Here is a 20,422-nt window from a genome sequence, read left to right as displayed (position 1 = left end):
ACCAGCGGTATTTACAGGGACAAGACTGCGCTGCTCCGTGGAGCCTAGGACGGTATCAGCCTTTGAGGTAATGGAAACATAATTGGGGAACGAGGTGGAATTAGTGTCATCGCAGATGATCTAGTGCCTCACGTTAATTTCCCCGGGCTCTGTTCGAAGGGCACTGGAGTCACTCATCTTGCGTAGCAAGCCGCCATCAGAAGGATTCTTTTCGAGCATTTAGGAAATAAAGTTCAAGTGCTCGGCCTTTAAAAGTTGCAGGCGTAGCTTCACGTCCCAGCTTTTAAAAGGTATCATGATGTTATTGCTTGTTTTGCTTCTAGGAAGCCGAGGGTTTAGGAAATGACTTGGGCGGGTGCATCTGTGAGGTCGAAAAAGACACAGACGCGCTCCCCAGGGACCCGAGCGGCTTCGCTGTCTTCCCGAAGGTGCCAGCCAAGCGTCCGGTCCCCGCGGGCGCTCCTGGCGCAGTCCCCTGTGCCGAGGGTGTCCGGCGCCTTCCTAGACGTCTGGGGACAGTTGGGAGAGTCGCGGGGCGGCGGGACAGCGCGGGAAGAGCAAGGAAGGGGGAGAGGGAGCCGGCCTGCGCCTCGCCCCTCCGTGCCAAGGACACCGTCGCGGAGGCGCGGCCAGCTTTCCAGGGTCGGACTTTCCGCCCCGGGGGCCGGGCGGTGGAGGTCCAGCCCTGTCCCCCTTCCCAGCTTCGGGCGGCCCCCAGGGCTGAGTAAGCCGGGCGGAGAGAGCCTGCAGGGATTTCCTGAGAGCTCAGGGAAGGAGGAGGGGACCGGGACGGGAGCCGGCAGCAAGGACCCTGAACCTGCCCGGCGGCGCCCCGGGGCCGCGCCGCCCGCGCCTCCCCACGCGCGCTCCCTCCCCGCCCCCGCGCCCGGCGGCCCCCGCCCCCTCCCGAGCCGTAGGGAATCAGGTCCCGGAGGAAGAGGGTAGGTGGGGAGGCGGATGAGGGGTGGGGGACCCCTTGACGTCACTGGAAGGAGGTGCCGGGGTAGGAAGTGGGCTGGGGAAAGGTTATAAATCGCCCCCGCCCTCGGCTCGTCTTAATCGAGGTCCGCTGGAGGCTCGGAGCGCGCGGGCTCAGCTCTCCTCGCGGCTCCTCCCCGGCGGCGGCGGCGGCGGCGGCGGCGGCGGCTCGGAGCGGGCTCCGGGGCTGGGACGCAACGGCCGGAGGACGCCGGGCTGCGAGGATTACCGGGGGAAGTGGCTGTGTCTCGGCTGGAGCCGCGGAGAGGGGCGCCCGGGGCGGAGGGCCGGAGCGAGAGGAGACAGGCTCGGGCGGCTGCGGCGGGCGCCCGCGAGGAGCGCGGGCACCGGACGAGCAGGCCGCGTCGCGCTCACCATGGTCAGCTGCTGGGACACCGGGGTCCTGCTCTGCGCGCTGCTCGGCGGTCTGCTTCTCACAGGTGAGGCGCGGCCGCGGCCGGAGGCCGGCGCGGGGCTGGCGGGGGCAGGGGCGCAGCCCGGGGGGCCGGGTGCGCGCGGGGAGCGAGCTCGGAGGGAACCGGGGACACCAGTTGCAGTGGACACGCCTGGGGCCGTGACGCCCTTTCTCCTCCGCCGGGCGGTCGGGCTGGGCGCCCCGGAGAGCAGCTGGCTGGGGTCCGCGAGCATCGCCGCGCTCGGGTCCGCGCTGGGGCTGCCCCTTGCGGCTGGAGTCGCTGATCCTCGCTGCCTGGCGGCCTCCCCCAAGCCGGGGCCCCCCACCCAGGTTCTGGGCTCGGGAAGTGCCGCGCACCCGGACCTGCCTGACCCCCGGAGCCTGCTCTCAGGTGGCCTGGCCGGGTCCGCGAGGCCCCCGGATCAGCGGCTCCTAGGACGCCCGCGTGGCTGCCCGGGGGCTGGGCTGAGGCCCGGCCTTGGCGATATCGGGCACGGGCCGCGACGTCGCGCCTCCCGAGGGAAGGAGGTGAGACCCTTAGGAAGGGATCGCGTGCCTGGCGGGAGCACACAGATCCCTGAAGATGGCAAGAGCTGGTATCCTTCGACCCACTCTGGGCCCCCGAGCTCGCGTGTCCGGGGAACGTTCCCCCAGCGTCCTCTCTTCCCTCCCCCCCGCTTCCCACTCGCCGGCCACTGGGCCTGAGCGCTGGGCGCGCATCCATCCGAGTGGAGCCTCTGCCACGGGTCCAGCCCAGGTCGCCGACCTGAGTGACCTTGACCGACGAGGGCAGTCGAGGACCCAAATCCCGTTAAGTTTCAGAATTGCAAGCCTAGCCTTTTAAGTTCCGAGAGAAGAAAGGGCAAATGATTTGGACCAAAAGGTGCGGTTTGAGGAATCGGTGAGGTGCGCGCCTTTGCTGGGCGTTAGGGACACTGGCGGCAGAACCTTCAGGGACCAGTAGGTTGTACCTGGTTAGTGTGGCGGTGGCCTCCCCGAGGCGCCAAAACCCGAGGGCATTTAGGGACTCGGACTTGCCTTTTCTTCTCAGCGGGGCTCAGTGGCCAAGCCCCCTGGTTTAGTCCCCCTGGGCGCAGAGAGCCCGATTTTGGAGCGCCTGTCTCTTAAGCGTCGTGGAGGAAAGGTAAAATACGAAGTAAAATACAGTAACATAGGTTATTGCAAAGATCCCTGGGTAGGAAAGTCCGTAGGGTTGAGCATATTTTTTTTTAAATGCTTGTTAAACTCGAAAGGCAGTAACAAATATTCCTTCTCAGTGGGAAGACTAATTAAACCACCTGTTTCTTAATAACAAGTAATCGTTCCACTTGGATGAAGCTGTTAAACCGAGAGGCAAGGCGAATTCGTACTAAATTGGAGAGAACTCGCTCTAAGTTGGAAATGTTGCTAAAATAACTATATGAAGTGAAGTACTGCTTTTCTGTTTTAAAACTACATTTTGGGGTTTGAAAAGTCACGTGTTTTGAAATACAGTTGCTTGGAGCATTTAAGTAACTTGCTGAAGTCCATCGTCTATTATGTAAAAGTAAATCTAGGTAAATTACTGTGAATCCAAAACATGGAGGGGAAAGTATATGCTTTATTGGATTTTCTGCTTCACACATAGACATCTTTATTTTGTTTCAAAAACTAGCAAAGTATAGTTCTGTTCCTGGTTAAAAGCAACTTAGATCCGTGGCAGCTTTTCAGAAACGCGAGTGAGATCCTCTTACGATTGCTCTTAGATTTTACTTAAATGAGGCAGAAATCTTGGAACTCTTTTGTGATTTCTTAAAAAATGTTTTACATATGTGTTATAGGGGGAAAGCAAGACAAACATTGGCAAGGTGAGAACCTCTTCACCTGCCGGTTTAGGGAATGTTCTATCAGCTGTTGGGGTTTGTAATCGCCAATCTAAACCACAGGCTTCTCCCGCGGGTTAACAGCTGCGTCACAGTAAACCAATCAGGTACCTGCTTTCTAAGCTGCATCAGCGCTTTCAAACTGAACGAGGGGCTGCATGTCTGGGGAGTGGTGTCTAGATAGGGGCCAAGTTTCTGCCCTGTGGATTTATGAGGAGTCCAGCTTGCACCCATCCTGGGCCAGCTCTGCTCACTGTTGGGTGCTATATAATTTTATGAGTTATTAATATTACGTGTGCGTTCACTGAGGTATAAAATAATCAGAGGTTCAGTAATACAAAAAGATAATACCTTTCCCCGCAAAGAGTATATTTACCTTCTTCTAAATATCCTGGGAAATAAAAACACTCCAATATTCACGTGCTTCCAAGTCCTCTATGTTGCAGTCTCTTCCTCTTAAGAGGATACTAGTCTTCCTTTCTCCAGCTCAAAGTCTCGTTTTCTTATTTTAAGGCAGCGCACCCTTGATGAAAGCCACAGACCCTTTTTGTCTGCCCCCCTTTTTCTAGAGTTTTTGAGCAGCTGACATGTACAGTTTGCTATAGCTAATCGGAAATGCTTCACTTGCAAATTTTGTGAGTGGAGTTAATTAATGGTATAAAGTTAAATCAAAAGTGTACATGACAATGATCCCCATTTCCAAAATGAATGTACTAAATCTCTCAAAATCAAGCTAATTTCGCATAACAGTTTGTCTTTTCTCCAAGGTTTATAAAGCCACACTTTGGGTTGTGTTTTTTCCGGAACTGTACGTTTGAAATGTTAATTCCGTAGCACGTTTGGTGGTCCACCTAGTTTTCCAAATGATGGATCACACTGCAGATAAATTGTAGGTGGTCACCTACTCTAGTTCCTCAATATTTTGACCTTATTTATTTATTAAGTTTTTTCTGTCCCTGTTGAAAATTCTGTAATAGGCTATCCAGTTTCTTTTCTAGGGAGCACTAAGTGGGTTTTGTGTTTCCACATGTAAAATTAAGACATTAGAATAGATGGTTATTTCTAGGGGCCTTTCCCAGCTCTAAAATTCAATGAATGATTCCAAGAAACAGACTGAACACAGTGTCTGTTTTTCTCCCTCCCTCAACTTCATTTGCCTATAGAATGGGTGATCAGCCCTGTGATGCCAGAGCTGGGGCTGAAGGGGTGAGCTGGCTTTCCCCTGCTGTCAGTAATCACGGTGGATTTTCTTTTTCACTAGTGCAACACACCTAATTCCAACCGATTAGCTTGCTCTTTGTCGGGTTTGCAAGAACTAAGCTGTTAGAGGATGCCCAAGCCAGGACGAATCATGATCTTGGGCTTTTTTTTTTTTTTTTTTAAACTAACAGAATGTGTAACTCTATGAAATAGACTCTATTTCATAACTCTAGTTCCATGATCTCTTCTAAGGAGACCGGTCATTTAAAACTCATATGTATTTCTTGTTTTTTTCAATTAATGCTTACTAGTTGCAAATAATACTTATTTGCTCGCCAAGTAACTTAAGTCTAAAAGAGTTTCCAATTTCCACAAGAATACTAAACCTCTTATTTAAACTGGAACTTATTTTATATGACTTTTTAGAACAGACCAAATAGTCACTTTGTTTTTACCAAAACTATTTAGATATTTTAAATCTCCTTTGAATGTATATAATAGAGAAGTTGAAAATGATATATCGCCTCCCAAAATGGTTTTATATCCACCAAAAAAAAAAGGTAGTATCCTTGAGGAAGGTTACCCAGTAGATCACCAAGTTATGACTGATGTTTACTCTGGCTTGAGAATTCTGCAAAGCAAGAACAAATAACAGAGTAAATAGCTTCTGTAGTGCTTTAAATTGAGATGTGCATGCGAGTGAGTGTGAGGGTGGAGAGTGAGGGAAGTTCTCTTGGCACCCGGGTGTTAAACGCAGAGCTTGCTGGTGTTAGGGTCTTGGTTCAATTGCACGGTCAGGAGTTTGTTGGATAGCAAGTGAATATCATAATTTTTCAGAGCATTTGTCATTGTGGCTAGAGGAGGAGGGACATTTGAAATAACACCAGGCTTAATTTTTAAGTAAAAATATGTCATTAGCAACGGTTAAAAGCATTAAAAGCATTGGTTGCATTTGGTTGAAAACGATCTACAAGAACAGTCCATTCCCATTGGGCTCAGTACACTGGGGAGGCTTGTAAGGAATGACAAGAGCTCCTGCCAGATGCTTTCCAGGATCTTTGTTGATTCCTCACACACTTGGGTGCCTTGGAAATTGCATGCTGCTGATTACAGTACTGGATTTTATACCAGATTGAGGAAGGGGAAGGAAACGGGAGGAATGGGGGGTGATGGAGGGAGGGCTTGAAAAGAAAGCTTCTGGTTTAGTATCTGGGACTGCAGGGGGGTTTCATTAAGGAAATGGTTCCATTGAGTCTGCTGACGATAGTGGACTAGATTTCCTGCATTGCTGCTGGGGCGGATGTCGGGGGATGTCAAGAATTCCTGGGGATTTCCCATCAGTCTTGGTAAAGCTGGATGCCTAAGAGCCATGTCTGATTATTGCTCCTTTCCTTGATTTTGTGCTCCTTGAGAGAATTGATCTCATTGCGCAGACACATACACTGTGAGCGCTAGATGGAACCTCAGGGATCTAATGTACTCCTTTCAGAGACGAGCAGTTTAGTGATTTTTTTTTTTTCAAGCTCAACAGCTGGCTGGTGGCAGACCCAGGAACAGAACCTGATGTTCATCCTACAGATAACATTTCTTCTTCATTTTTGTATTTCCTGTACCCCAAACAGAGTAGAGATGTTCAAATATTTGTTGAATAACATTACTGCAGAGCTAAAATTTCATTTTAAATGCTGGTATTTAATCTTATTTCTCATTTTATTGAATATATTTAAGAGTCTTCTTTCTCACCATCAATGCACGAATAAATTTTTTTTACACACATAAAACTAGCACCATATGAACATATTGTAGTGGTAGATATGCATTTATATGCTCTTTTGTGAAAAGATCTATTTAAACTGCCTTTTTGAACATAATACGTTCATATTTTAATGCTGCATCATTAATTTTTTACAACAGTATTTTCAATGACTTCATAACATTTCATGGTATAGCTATGCCATAATTTATTATACCCAACTGGCATCTTTTTCTTAATATGAAAAAACTTTAAAGCCCATGAGGGGTTTAATTAGGAATATCAAAACGATGGCTGCTTAGTAATATACTGAGAGATTTGGGGAGAAAACTAATTTTTCTTGTGAACAGCTGGAATCCTCCTTTTGAATGGCTGCAGCTTAAATAGTTGTGGCTTACGGTACTAGCTTCATCTATTACCATTTCCCTCCACGTACCCCGTGTCCCAGCCACACAAACTCTACCCCCGTCAAAGAAATAGCTCACCATTCTTTAGATGGGCCTTGCACTTTTCATGCTGTTTGTCTGCCTGCAAGACCCTTTTTCTCCCTCTGCATCTTTTCTTCCCATGCCTTCAAAATTCAGCTTAGAAATCACCAGCTCCATGAACTCCTCCTTATAGCCCCAGACAGAATGACTGGTTTCTTCCGCTCCTATATGTAGCCTTCTCTTATAGCCCCTATATGGGTCCCTGTGGGTCCCTCCTCCTGTTCTTCTCACCTTGCATTGTTAGTATTCTGTTTATGTGTCTGCCCTCACTCTTTGGGGAGGAGGGCCCGTGTCTTAACTGCTCTTACATCCCTGGCACCTACTGTCATGCCTGGCATGGAAGCTCTCGGTAAATGTTGGAATGAATGAATGATGTAGCCACACTGTCATTTCAAAGAAGAAATCTTTCCGGGCCAGATATGACTTTATTCCAGGTTATTAGTTACTCTTGCCTGTCCATTGGGCCTCAGTTACAGTGGATTCCTTAAAGAGGCTGTTTCTCAATAGAGAATATTTGTCCTCTGCAGTGAGTGGCTAAGATCTAGGAAATCAGCTATGATTTTCAGCTCTGAGATACCCATGTCTTGTGATCCCCTCCTGTTTGGTCATGATGATTCCCTGGGGCCTCTGGGCCAGCAAAGCTGGGCTTGGGTCCATGCAGCAGTTCTGTCCTAACCCTCTGTCGGTATGGGGCCGGGCCCTTCACCTTTACTCCGCAGGGCTTTATACTATTTTTAGTGCTCTTAGATTTTATGCTTTGACTTTTCCTCTCATAGACTCAAACCTGAGTCATTGGGTGCTGGGCTGTGTGGCAAATCTGAATGACAGGGAGATACTCAGAGTCAAGATTCTGCTTTAATAAGGAGCCTTGTTACAGGACCAGGCTAGTTGCCTGATTTCCTCCTTCCTTAGAATAGGTTCTCCTTAACTATTGAGGCAAATAGATTCTTCTGGCAGGACCAGCCTACTAGGTGTGAAACATGTTCTGAAAAATCGGAACCCCCTGATCCAGTCTCGAGCTGGTGCCTCCCTTCCCCCACTCCCATCCCCAGCCCCAAACTTTGCACATGCCCGCAGCATGCTTCTCAAAGTGTGGTCCATGGCCCAGCATCCCCTGGCAACTTAACCAATCAGAGCCTGTATATTAATAAGGTCCCCAGATGTGTTTTTGCACATTAAAAAATTGAGAAGCGCTGATTTTAGTAAAGGACTCTTAGCTCTGGTGTCAGGGTCTGAGTCGTCTTCACCAGCATCCTAGTGATGACCTTGACCCGTGTGACCAAGGGACTAACCCTGGGCCAGCCAGGAGCCTCTTTCTGGCTCCCATACTCTTCTTGTGCCCTGTCTTCTGCCGGGACACCCGTGATCTGCTTCAAGACTTTTTTTTTTTTTTTTTTTTTTTTAACAAAATCTTGGACTTAACTTGGACCTGTAGTCAAAGCATACAGAGGTTGTGGTCTTGAAGAATACCACGGTTCACCAAACCATGGGTCTTAGAAAATAGGGACCTGGTGAAAAATAGTAAAAGTGGCATTAAACAGATAGGTTTTAACCATAAATAAAAGTTTTACAAAGCATTTGCTTCCAAAACAAAGTCACTTGGTGTGAAAACGAGGGAGGTGAGCATCCTTCTCTGTAATCTGTTGTCAAGGAGGCACCGCTGTCGTCTCATCATGCTGTCCTGCAGCTGATGACACATTTGCTGTGCTTCTTGCTGGCTTGAAATTTAATGCACTTGCCTTCTTCCTCGTCTCATTATTGCAAATCTCGGCAAACGCTTTTGTCTTTTCACAGGTTACCACAGTGCTTATTACGGGTACTTTTTCTCAGCCTGGTCTTCTATCCTTCTGTTGAACCGGTGGAGTGGGACTGCATTTCCTTTCAAACCACAGACCCTCCCACGTGGTCAACACAAGCAAAGCTCTAAGAATGATCAGGTTCTTTTGTGAAACGAGGCCTGAGGTGAACCTTGTATAAGTGAAAAGCCTTGTCTTCTGTCATATGCAAATATGAAACCACTTGCGCTCAAGGCCGCCTTTGGCGGCCTTGATTAGTAATTAGTCTGCCAACTGAGTTCTGTGAAACCCTTTGCTTCTCTCCAGGGTCCCCAGCTTTGGCTCTACATTAGAACCATGTGGGGGGCTTTATTTCTAGAATCCTCTTGCCCTGGCTGCACTTCTGACCAATTTGATCATGAGTTTTTGAGTGGGACCGAGGCATCGTTCATTTAAAGCTGCCAGGTGATTCCAATGGGCGGCCGAGGTTACGGAACCTTCTATTTTATCATATATCCAAATCACCTGGAGAGCTTGCGCTGCAGCACTGGGCCCGCCCCAGAGTTTCTGATTCAGTAGGCCTGGGATGGGGCCCGGAATTTGCATTTCTAACAAGATCCCAGGTGGTGCTGAGGCACGGATGCAGAGACCACTGCTTTGAGAGCCCCTGACCTCGGGCTCCACTGAGAGGCCTGGCTACCTGGGAGGCACCCGTCCTGGGGCCAATCTGGAAAAGGCACTAAATTAAATCATTACTAGACATCTAACAAGGTGGAGGAAACTGTATCTGTGAGGAAGAAAGGAACTCTTCCTCTCTTAGAATCAGAGGAATTCTGGGATAAAGTGCTTGGGATGGGCGGGCCTGTTTTGCAGAGCAGGGTATGTGAGTTAGGACCCAGAACTGGATTGCTGGTCTAGACAGGAAAGCTCGTAGTAGGCCTCCTTCCCTGCCTCACGCTGTGGAGTGCCCAGCCTTTCCTCTATAGAAATGTGGGCACATGGCTACAGAGTCCTTTGGGAAGGTGCCATGCTACTGACCTGTCCCGGGCACCCATGCGCCTTTGGTCCAGCCCTGCTACCCTTCAGTAAGCCCTCCACGAAGCTGTCGGAAGCCTTGTTCTCTTTCCCTCTCTGACCAAGCCTCTGTAGCTGAATTCGTCTGCTGGCATCAGCGTCCCCACTTGGATGGCTGAATTCTACCTGTCGGAGCAGTATGGCTCTGCTGACTTCTGGGGATGTGCCAGGGGTCTGTCCCCCTTGGTGAGCAAAGTCGCTGCCACATTGGAGACAGAGCTGGCCTCTCACCGGGCAGAATCGTGGTGCTGGGAGCCTTCTCGTGAAACGCCAAGAGTATAAGCCGCTGCTCCTTCCCTGAGAGCATCTCGGGGTACCTATAGGGCATTTAAGGCCTAATATTGTGTGAGCTGTATTTGGACGCTTTCATTTTCAGATACAGAAAGAGCATATCCTTCACCCACGGCTGAATCAGTGCTTCTCAAGCCTGAGTCATGATAGCATTTGTATCTGTCATCTCCTGCCACATAATAGGCTTCCTCAAAACGCAGTGGCCTACGACGAGAATTCATTATGTCTCATGAGTCTGTGGGTTAGAAATCTGGGTGCGGCTCAGCTGGGCGGTTTGCTTTGGGCCTCACCTCGGTCACGCATGCAGCTGTAGTCCCCTGGCTTTGCCCCTGGGACCGCGGCACTGGCTGTCGGGAGGGGGGGGGGCCACCCTCCGCAGGCGGCCTTTGGCCCCTCAGCCGTCTAGCCCGCCCTCCTTACTGGGTGCAGGGGCCGTCTGAGAGGACAACAGCGGATGTCTCAAGGCCTTTGGAACTCTTACAGCACCACCTCTGCCACATTGGGACGGTCAGAGCGGTCCTAACTCAGAGTGGGGCGTGGGGAAAGACATTCTCTCCAGGCGGGAGGAGCTGCTTAGTCTTGTGAGCTCGTTTCTCGAGGTCCACACTGCTGTTTAGTACTAAACCTTTCTTTTCTTTCCTTTCCTTTCCTTCTGGCCGCACCACGCGGCATGTGAGATCTTAGTCCCCCGACCAGGGATCGAACCCGTGCCCCTTGCATTGGAAGCACGGAGTCTTAACCACCGGATCTCCAGGGAAGTCCCTGACCTTTCTTTTCAATCTAGATTTTGAAAAGATTCTGGAGTTTGGCCAAGAAAATAATAGTGAATAATGCCTTGGCCCTTCTTAATCTGTGAGCTAAAGACAGCTGGTCCAGTGGAAGAGCTTCCTATTCGTAACTCTGCTGATGAGGGGACATAGGCCACGGTTAAGGGGGCTGCCAGGCTCTCAAGAACACCATGGCACCGGCATGAAGCGGGGGACAGCTGACCCTCAGATTGCGAGCGTAGGCAGTGGGCAACTTCTCGGGGCTTAGATCGGAGGATCTCTGAGCATCTCCTGGGGGATGTGGTGAGGCTGTAAGCGCTTGGGGGGAGGGGGGTGGAGAGAAAGGAGGCAACTAACGCTCATGGGTTGTCAGGACTTAGATTTATACATATTACGTTGCTCAGTCCCAAGAGGTAGGTACAGTACTCTTACATATGAGGAAACTGAGGCTTGGGTAAATTAAAAACTTCTTCTAAGGTCACAGAGTACCTAAGTACTTTAGATAAATACTTTCCCTAAACTGGAATTATTTCCATCTGGTTCCGGCAGACTCCAAACCTCCCTCCTCTTACCACGCCTTAGAACCTAAAGGAAAGGAGAGAAGGGAAGGAGCACGGGTGAGAGTGTGCTAGTCTTTCCCTTCTTTCCAAACCGTTCTATCCTTGGAGCTTTGCCACGTCCAAAGAACGTGAGACTCCACTGCAACTCCGGCCTCAAATGGCCTTGGGAGATTCCACTGCTCTGTGTGGCAGACACCATTAAAGGCTCCATTAAGACAGAATTTTCATCATGTGGGTTTTCTTATCATGGGTATTCAAGGCCCTTCCAAAAAATTCAAGTCAGAGAAGGAGCTCCAAAACCATTAAGAACGTGACTTTATGTAGGCTTCCACACTGCGCTCCCACATGGGGCTTGGGATGAATTGAGCTTGCACGGGAGGGCGGATGACGCCAGAAGGGCACTTTGATCCTGGAAGAGGTCTCATCAGGTAGGTCCCCCGACAGGCTGGGCTGCCCTCTGCCAGGTTGTTTCCGGGAGTCAAATGTCTACTTCTCTGTGCGCCTTTTAGATCCCAGAAACCGCAACAACCTGGAGCTTTTTTTCATAATGAAGCTGGAGTAAAGGGGTGGGCCCTGATGCTTCATGAACTGGGGTGGGGGAGGACTCTGTCCCCGGGGGAAGGGGGAGGAATGCACATACCCGGCGCTGTGAACCTCTTCCGGAACCATCCAGCGTGTACGCTTTTAACTTTCTTTTATGAATGGAAACCCCGAGGGTCACATTCTTACCAAGTGACCAGGCCAGGGTGGAAACCTAGGTCTTTCTGATTTTGAAATCAGTACTCTTTCCACCAACATTTATCCAAAAGATCTTGAATGATAAAATCTAGGAATTCAGGAAAACCAAGGAGTTTGGTTTTCAGGGTTTAGAATAGAAAGTTATTATGCCCGTGAGAAAAAGACAGCTGTCCAAGGGCATTGTCCTAGAGGGAGCGCCCATCGGTCTGGGATGGTCACGAACACAGTCTCTGCTTTGCCTGTTTGACTGATAGTCCTTGTACAGTTAACAAAAATGGAAGCATTTCTTTAAGGCCTGTTGCTCTTTGGGTCTCTTGCTTTTCCCTAGATCATTCCTTTCAGGCATTCAAACGTACAAGAAGTCAAGAAAGAGAAAAAAGCATTTTATTTTTTCCTTGATCCTTACCTGGAGAGGGATCCTTTTTTTTAAATTGAAGTATAGTTGATTTACAATGTTGTGTTAATTTCTGCTGTACAGCAAAGTGACTCAGTTATACATATGTATACGTTCTTCTTTATATTCTTTTCCATTATGGTTTATCACAGGCTACTGAATATTGTTTTCTGTGCTATACAGTAGGACCTTGTTGTTTATCCATTCTGTATATACTAGTTTGCATCTGCTAATCTCAAATTCCCAACCCCTCCTTCCCCCCACCCCCCATCCCCCTTGGCAACCACAAGTCTGTTCTCTCTGTCTGTGAGTCTGTTTCTGTTTCGTAGATAAGTTCATTTGTGTCATGTTTTAGATTCCACATATAAGTGATATCATATGATATTTGTCTTTCTCTTTCTGACTTACTTCACTTAGTATGATCATCTCTAAATCCATCCATGTTGCTACAAATGGCATTATTTCATTCTTTTTTATGGCTGAGTAGTATTCCATTGCATATATGTACCACATCTTCTTCTTTTTTTTTTTTAATTTATTTATTTATTTTTGGGTGTGTTGGGTCTTTGTTTCTGTGCGAGGGCTTTCTCTAGTCGTGGCAAGCGGGGGCCACTCTTCATCGCGGTGCGCGGGCCTCTCACTGTCGCGGCCTCTCGTTGCGGAGCACAGGCTCCAGACGCGCAGGCTCAGTAGTTGTGGCTCACGGGCCTAGTTGCTCCGCGGCATGTGGGATCTTCCCAGACCGGGGCTCGAACCCATGTCCCCTGCATTGGCAGGCAGATTCTCAACCACTGCACCACCAGGGAAGCCGCCCCACATCTTCTTTATGCATTCATCTGCTGATGGACATTTAGGTTGCTTCCATGTCTTGGTTATTGTAAATAGTGCTGCTATGAACATAGGGTACATGTATCCTTTTGAATTATAGTTTTGTCTGGATATATGCCCAGGAGTGGGATTGCTGGATCATAGGGCGACTCTATTTTTCATTGTTTTGAGGAACCTCCATACTGTTTTCCATAGTGGCTGTACCAACTTACATTCCCACCAACAGTGTAGGAGGGTTCCCTTTTCTCCACACTGAGAGGGATATTTTTTGATACCAGAATATGGCCATGTTTATCTGAATCTGAGAAAAATGCTGTTTTGCCACCTATAGAGGAGTTTTATCTTTTGTTCCAAGGAAACAGTAGAAAGTGTGGTCAAAGGGATACATGGCTTGGATGAAAGTTATAAGGAGTGGTTATATATATACAGTTTGATTTTTATGATTGTTTTCTTTTTCTAAGTTGGCATTAGAGAAACCAAAAATATACGTAAACAGATGGAAAGGCAAGGATATATTAGAGGGGATTGCAAACAAACAATTTTAAAAGGCAATGTAAACTTGTGTTATAGCATTTTGTCTATGATGAATGGTATTGTTTTCTTTTTGGAAAACTGTTTAACTCTTTTCTACTTAATGTCTCCTGCTGGATCAGATTTTTGTTCTCTGTTGTTATTTGGAAATTTTTATAGCTTTGAAATCTTCTCCATAGGGAATTCTGCTAGAACTAGAGAAGAAGGAAAAAAAAAAAAAAAAAAAAAAAGCATGGGAATTGAGTCATTGTATTGCCTTAGAATGGACTTCGTGTACCTACAACTTCTTGGGGGTTAGGGAATATTTGACACACATCACTGGTGTACAGATTAGAAGTGGTCTACCACTCACTCCCCTACCCCATTCCCTGTCCTCAAAGCTGGTAAATGAAAAATACATTAAGTTCAGTATTTGCCACACAAAGTCACTTAGAAATGCAGGAAACTCTCATGAATGCTAACTTTCAAGAATTTCTAGTTTGCTTTAGCCCTTTTGGACCGGTCATTAAACTTAGTGATTCTATATCCGGGTAGATGTCTTTTTAGGAGTAGTAAAATTCTAAAGTGTAGAAATAGAGTTGTTGTTGTTGTTGATTTTCAGTGTGCTTCATGGTGCAAGCAGATGGGCATGGTATTGCTTTGCTGGAATAATTCACTCACCATTTTGGAAGAGTGTTAAGTAGAAACTTGGGAGGGGAAATGTCTTTTGAGAAATATGTTTTCTGACAGTGTTTTGGAATGCTGTATCTTCTGCTGTGATTTCACGAGGGAAAGCATGGGCCGTATTGAATTTAATTCTCGTGATGTCAGTTTCATAACCAGTCATCATTCCAGGTTCATGTTCAACCTCTAGCATGAGTTCAGGCATGCTTGGAAGACCCTTTTATTTTAGAGCATTTTTAACATATTCACTTAAAAAGTGCTCAAACAATTATCAATTAACTTATTATATTTTATTTTAAGATGGAAACATGGTTGTATCTATCGTGCTCTGTGTTGACCATTGAGTGTCTTTATTTTGTGATGTTAACTGTAAATTTTACTGAAATGACTCATCTATGTTAGTGAAGAATTCGTGACTCCCTGTACTCAGAAACGTGTCCTTTAAAAACAAAGTGTACCTAGCTTTGAGGTGATCTCTGTTTGTTGACTTAGATAATCTTGAACACGTGGTGGTATTCACCTAATCTGCTTCTTGGTGACTCATGTCCTAAGGGGCCTCTCAGGACTGAAAGCCCTTCAAGAGGAAGGGCTGGTTTCTGCCCTGTCTTCACAGCTGTGAATCCAGGACAGTGCCTGGCATATAGTAGTCACTCAATAAATGCTGGTTGAACTGACTAGAGCTGTATCCTAGACGTCCCTCTGGGTCTCAGAGGCCTTTTAGGAATCATGGTTCCATATTGGTTCACCTTCTAAGAACCTATGTGCGGGTGTAGTGGAGGAGATTGGCAGAAATATGTCCAAGAGCTGGCAGGAATTCTCCCCACACATCTGAAATGTTCTGTTCCTTCCTTCTGGGCCATCCTCTGGCTCCAGTGACCCCTTTCTTATCCTTGGCTGAGCTGCCGTGTTCTCCTGATTTGAATCTAGACTCAGAATTCAGAATGAGGATCTAAGCTGCCTGGCCACTACAGAAATGGCTCCCAAGAGATATTTCCTTTAGATGGACCCTCCTCCTGGGATACTCTTAGCTGGTCAAGGTTCCCAAACAGCACAGAAGAAAGACAGTTGATTGGGAACCTTAATTTGTAGGTGCAGCAACGCAGCCTAAACATATCAGGTGATGTTATTGTTGCTGCTATTGTTTTCGCCCTCTTGGATAAGAACATTTGCTCTGAAAACCATTTCCCCTTGGCTCTGGACCATCCATGGTGTAGGCTAGGAAGAGGAGAGAAGAGGAGGCACAAGTTAAGTCCTGGCTAGGACTGATCACATCTGATCATTTTCTTTTATTCCACTCATTCTGTATCTATCCCTCTTCCATGATTTCAAAAAGCACGGTGTGGGACTTCCCTGGTGGCACAGTGGTTAAGAATCCACCTGCCAATGCAGGGGACACAGGTTTGAGCCCTGGTCCAGGAAGATCCCACATGCTGCAGAACAACTAAGCCCGTGCGCCACAACTACTGAGCCCGCGCTCTAGAGCCCGCAAGCCACAACTACTGAAGCCTGCGTGCCTAGAACCCATGCACCGCAACGAAGAGTAACCCCTGCTTGCCGCAACTAGAGAAAGCCCGTGTGAAGCAACGAAGACCCAACGCAGCCAAAAATAAACAAATAAATAAATAAATTTATATTGAAAAAGAAAAAGGCACAGTGTGACCTAGGCATATCTTCTAGTGAATGTTCACTTGTGGCTTTTTTTCTCTAATAGCAACTGAAGTCAGGTAGACCCCAGACTTTAAAAAAAAAACAAACAACTCTATCTATCTATCTATCTATCTATCTATCTATCTATCTATCTATCTATCTATGCAAACCAAGGCATTGGAAAGAAACAATAGAGCTCTCTCCTCAGCAAAGAGATCAAGGAGAGCAGAGCTGTAGAAACAAGAGAATTAAGAGTAGCTGATAAAAGAAAACAGTTGTTTGCAAAGTAAAGTTGGGTTTTAGAGGGTTTGCAGGTTTGAAGGAGAGAGACAGAGACCCTGGTGTTTCCTTCAGCAAACACACGCTCATTCTTCAGGTCTTACCTTCAACATCATTCTTCTGAGAGAACGTCCTTCACTCCCTGGGCTGGGTTCCTCCCCTCCTCCCCACATCTGGTACCCTTCCCTCTGATCACCCACTAACATAATGTAATTTTACACTTGTAAAAAAACTATAAGTATAAAATTACATCTGTCTCTATATACTTATCTGTTGTCCAGCCTAAGTTATAAACCCTTCAAAGAAGCGATCTTGTTTGTCTTGTTTATTATTGTATCCTTCTGTTGGAATATGTTTGAAATATTAAATGGAAGAATAAATGCTGAGGTTACAGAGCAGCAGAGAGAGCGCCAAGGTGAGGGGGGTGAGAGGAAGGGGTAGTATCAGGAATGGAGTAGGGAAAAAACCAGGATTGGCTGGCAGTAAAAGAGATAAGAAGGATAGGTAAATGAAGGTGATGCATTCCCAGCCTCCTGGAATCATGGATGGGAGTCCAACCCTTAACCCACTCACTTCATCAGTCTCATCTCGGGGTTGGTGGTTTCACTTTGTGGGGACAGGTCCAGTATTGGGGACCTTACTACCTCTCTTCGCAGTGCTTCCTTCTGCTTTTATGTAACTTCTACTTCTTGGTTTTGGTCTTGTCCTCCAGAATGAGCTGATCCATAAGTTATTTTAAAGCCTGTGAGGTCGATGGCCAACTGATAACAGAAATTGGTGTTTGGTTCTATTTTTTCTTCCATCAGATATACGATATCTTGGAGGATATTAAAAATGCTAATTCTATGATAGATTAACGAAACTGTATGAGTAAAAATGACCCGAGAATTAAAACCAATATTCTCCAGGTTTTGGGTGCAAATTACTTTAAAGTCTGTCATGGATATTTGTAAGGAAGAACTGAATATCACATACTGAAGTGACTGAAAAACCTTCAGTCAATTATTTCTTTAAAAATTGAGATACTTCTGGTGGCAGCATACTGCTTTTAATTGGTTCCTTTCCCTTCCAGAAGCTTGGCTGTCAGCAAAACTTGTATAACATTAATTCCATCTAAGAATTTATAAACTTTTTAAAAAAAAAATCTTAGGAAGGCCTGCTATTACCCATATTTACTATGTAAATTAAGCGAGTCTTAAGAAAACATGAAAATTAAAGCAAAGCAGAATCTAAAAGAACTGTTCAGTCAACACACCCATCCCATTGTCTGTGCAGGATTAATCTCCAAAATATGTGTAATGAAAAGCAATTGTATTCCAAATTGTTTAATTTAGAAGGAAACTGATTTTGACAATAGAAACACAATGGTCAAGGACAGTGTTTAATGAGCCTTAGAAAGTATGCTAACGCAGCTTTCAAAACCTCAATTCCCCTATGATGGATAACTTTATTGCACACTCTTGGCTATTTAAATCTCAAGGGTCAGAGGGTTTGTATATGTTATTGGTAACAAAGACGGAGATCTCTCAACTTTCAGTGAGTGGATTTATAAGGCACCTCCTTTACAGACAGTCTAAAGTACTCCGGAAAAATGTGTTCTATGTAGTTTAGACTCCAGAAACTCTATCAGAATAAGCTTGAAATTAACATCAGGGCTTTATCACACTCAGCCTTCCAATCTCATTTTATTTCTCCCATACTTTTATATGCAAAGCAAGTGGGGTTGTGTCATTATTTGTAATAGGTTAGAAAGTTGAAGAATGTACAATATAAAAAGAATAGACCAAAATTTGAGTTAGGGATAATAACGTTTTCGTCCTTTTCTTGCATGGATAGCTAGAGTTTAAGGTACATGCTTTCCTGCCTGCCTACTTGCCAGCCTTTCTTCATTTTATGGTACAAAAATTTTAAGGCATCATGTTGGATTCGAAATTAAAACTTTGGCATGATAAATATTTTTTATGGTTACTTAATAGCATTCCAACATACAGCTCCATGATATATTTTTTTCAGTTTTTTCCAGAAAGAATTGTGTGTGAACCTGAGGATTATCAGTGTTACATGACAGGTTATACACAATGGCTCAACTAAAATTTAAAGTTCTAATTCCCATCCTTATACTTGAACCATTTTATGGCAAGCTCCTTTATTGAATTGATGAAATATTTCCCAGGTCTTCTCTGTGATGCTTTCCTTCCTAAAGGAACCCAGAGGGATCCACGTAAATAACATGAATTCCGGGGCCCTGCTGTCATTGTCTCCATAGATGCCCGGAACTTTGGCATTGAACAGTAATACACACAGAGTATTTGGTAAAATGTTTTGTGGTAGACCAAAGCATAATCCTAATGCCATGTAGAATAGGGAAGACTTGAGATTTTAAATTGTGGGTTGCCTACATACTGTCCTATGCTTCCAGACTAGTGATTGTTTGTTTAAAAAGAATACAGAGGATACCTTGGGCTGAACTGAAACTTGTAATCCTGAACAATTCAGAGGATAGAAGGTTAATGTTAAGGCAGTTCAAACATTTTATTAATACGACTACTATGCCTAATGATGCAACTTGCTCCAAATGCTAGGATGCAGCAATTGATGAAAGATGAACAACAGCAGAAAAACCCTGGTTGCTTCCAGTAAACCGAGTGTTTGTATATTGCATGTGTGTTTATTGCATCTCTGCGGTGTTCTTTTTTTTCAGGTGTTTATAATCTGAAAGTTAATATATTCTGGCCTGAAATAACTTGTAAATCGACGTGAATGATAGCATAGCACTGCTGGTGATTATAAGCCCTTCCGTGTGAGGTGTCATCGGGTCCAGTTTCCCCACAGTCCTCTGAACAGTAACATTGGATAAGAACAGAGGATGGTAGGGTGTCTGCTTCACATGTAGTGCGTTTCCTGCTACTGGCGGAGAAACAGCCGTGCCGAGCCCTCCCTGATACCCACAACCTTCCTCTTGGCGTTTTTAGGGTATAAAGAGCACTGGTTCTGTCCATCTCCTTTTGTGTAAGCAGAGGAAAGCCTACCATCTTCTCTACTGAATGCTTTGTGAGCTATGTCTCGTGCCCTGTCAACCGGATCTTGACCCTTGCTCCAAGCCGCTCAGATAACTCCCATGACATCGTATGGTAAATTGAAATGACATCTTGTTAGACAGTTCTATGGAGGTGGCTTGTGAACTCATTCAATAAAAGGACATCGGTGTGGGAGTAGAGCATTTGGGGGGTAAAAAGGTAACTCCTCGGTCGGCAGGAGATTTCTCACTGACCAACCTTAATTAACTCTGATGTCACATGAAAAGGAGCTGTTCCTGGGTACGGGTCACTTGGAGGGTAGGCTCCTGATGGTAGCCGGTGACAGGCCCGATGATAAATGAACGTGCCCTGTTAAACCATGACCCTCCGAGAAGCCAGTGTCAAGGAAAAAGCTCAGAGAGGTACCCTGAAGACGTGCCCCTCGTAAACGTTGACAGTAGGAATGCTGATGTCGGTAGAGGACTTTTCTCTTGGTAAACATCTTAAACCACCCAGATTTTTTTTCTTTTCAATAACCTTTATAGAGTTTAAGGGAAAATGAGTGAAGTCCATCACCCATGCATGGATGGAACCAAGACCATGGTCACTTCAGGGGCTAATACCATGGTGTCCTCTGTGCGCCGCACTGGAAAGCTGTTGGTGGATTTTGTTGACTGACAAAGTGTGAATTGTAAGCTTTAAAACAAGAAAATTATTCAAGTAAACATATGTTTAGGGCTGTGCCAACTGTCACTGCTGAAATTAAACAATTTTTCCCTTGTTTTTTTACACCTGAATTCAAGACATAAATGCTATATAAATGACTTTTAAATTTTCTCTTAAGGCATGGAGATCAGGTGCTTCATAGTTTGGATCTGATGATTTGGGGATTACTTGGGATAGCAGAAGCTCTGAAGCAAGAAACCAGTGAATTCTTTTTTGTGGGTCCCTTTGATAACAAAAAGATGAGAAAGAAAATAGCAAGTCTCTGGGATTAGCAACTTGCTACAAATTAGGTGTATTACTGCTGGAAGCAGCTACCTTACCATTCCGTCCTTTGTGGACCCGGGACCAAGAGCACAGTAATCTAAAATATCCTACATCTGTCCATCTAAAAGTCACAATCTTATCTCCACAAGGGATTAGTCAGCAGTGAGTCAGA

General features: G+C 46.0%; 1 protein-coding gene across 2 annotated transcripts in view; it reads left to right on the top strand.

The window, feature by feature from the left end:
* Nucleotides 1–1,152: 1,152 nt before the first annotated feature.
* The window catches only part of FLT1 (fms related receptor tyrosine kinase 1), a 170,920-nt gene continuing 151,650 nt past the window's right edge, over nucleotides 1,153–20,422 (top strand). For both annotated transcript variants that reach the window (XM_068526895.1, XM_068526896.1), the window contains exon 1: nucleotides 1,153–1,418. In XM_068526895.1, the coding sequence (XP_068382996.1) occupies nucleotides 1,355–1,418 (64 nt within the window). In that variant the 5' untranslated portion in view covers nucleotides 1,153–1,354. The remainder of the gene's footprint in view (nucleotides 1,419–20,422) is intronic.

The sequence above is a fragment of the Eschrichtius robustus genome, chromosome 18 (genome assembly GCF_028021215.1).
Source record: "Eschrichtius robustus isolate mEscRob2 chromosome 18, mEscRob2.pri, whole genome shotgun sequence".
NCBI lineage: Eukaryota > Metazoa > Chordata > Mammalia > Artiodactyla > Eschrichtiidae > Eschrichtius > Eschrichtius robustus.
Note: the sequence above shows the minus strand (reverse complement) of the source record. Positions and strands in the feature narration are given on the sequence as shown.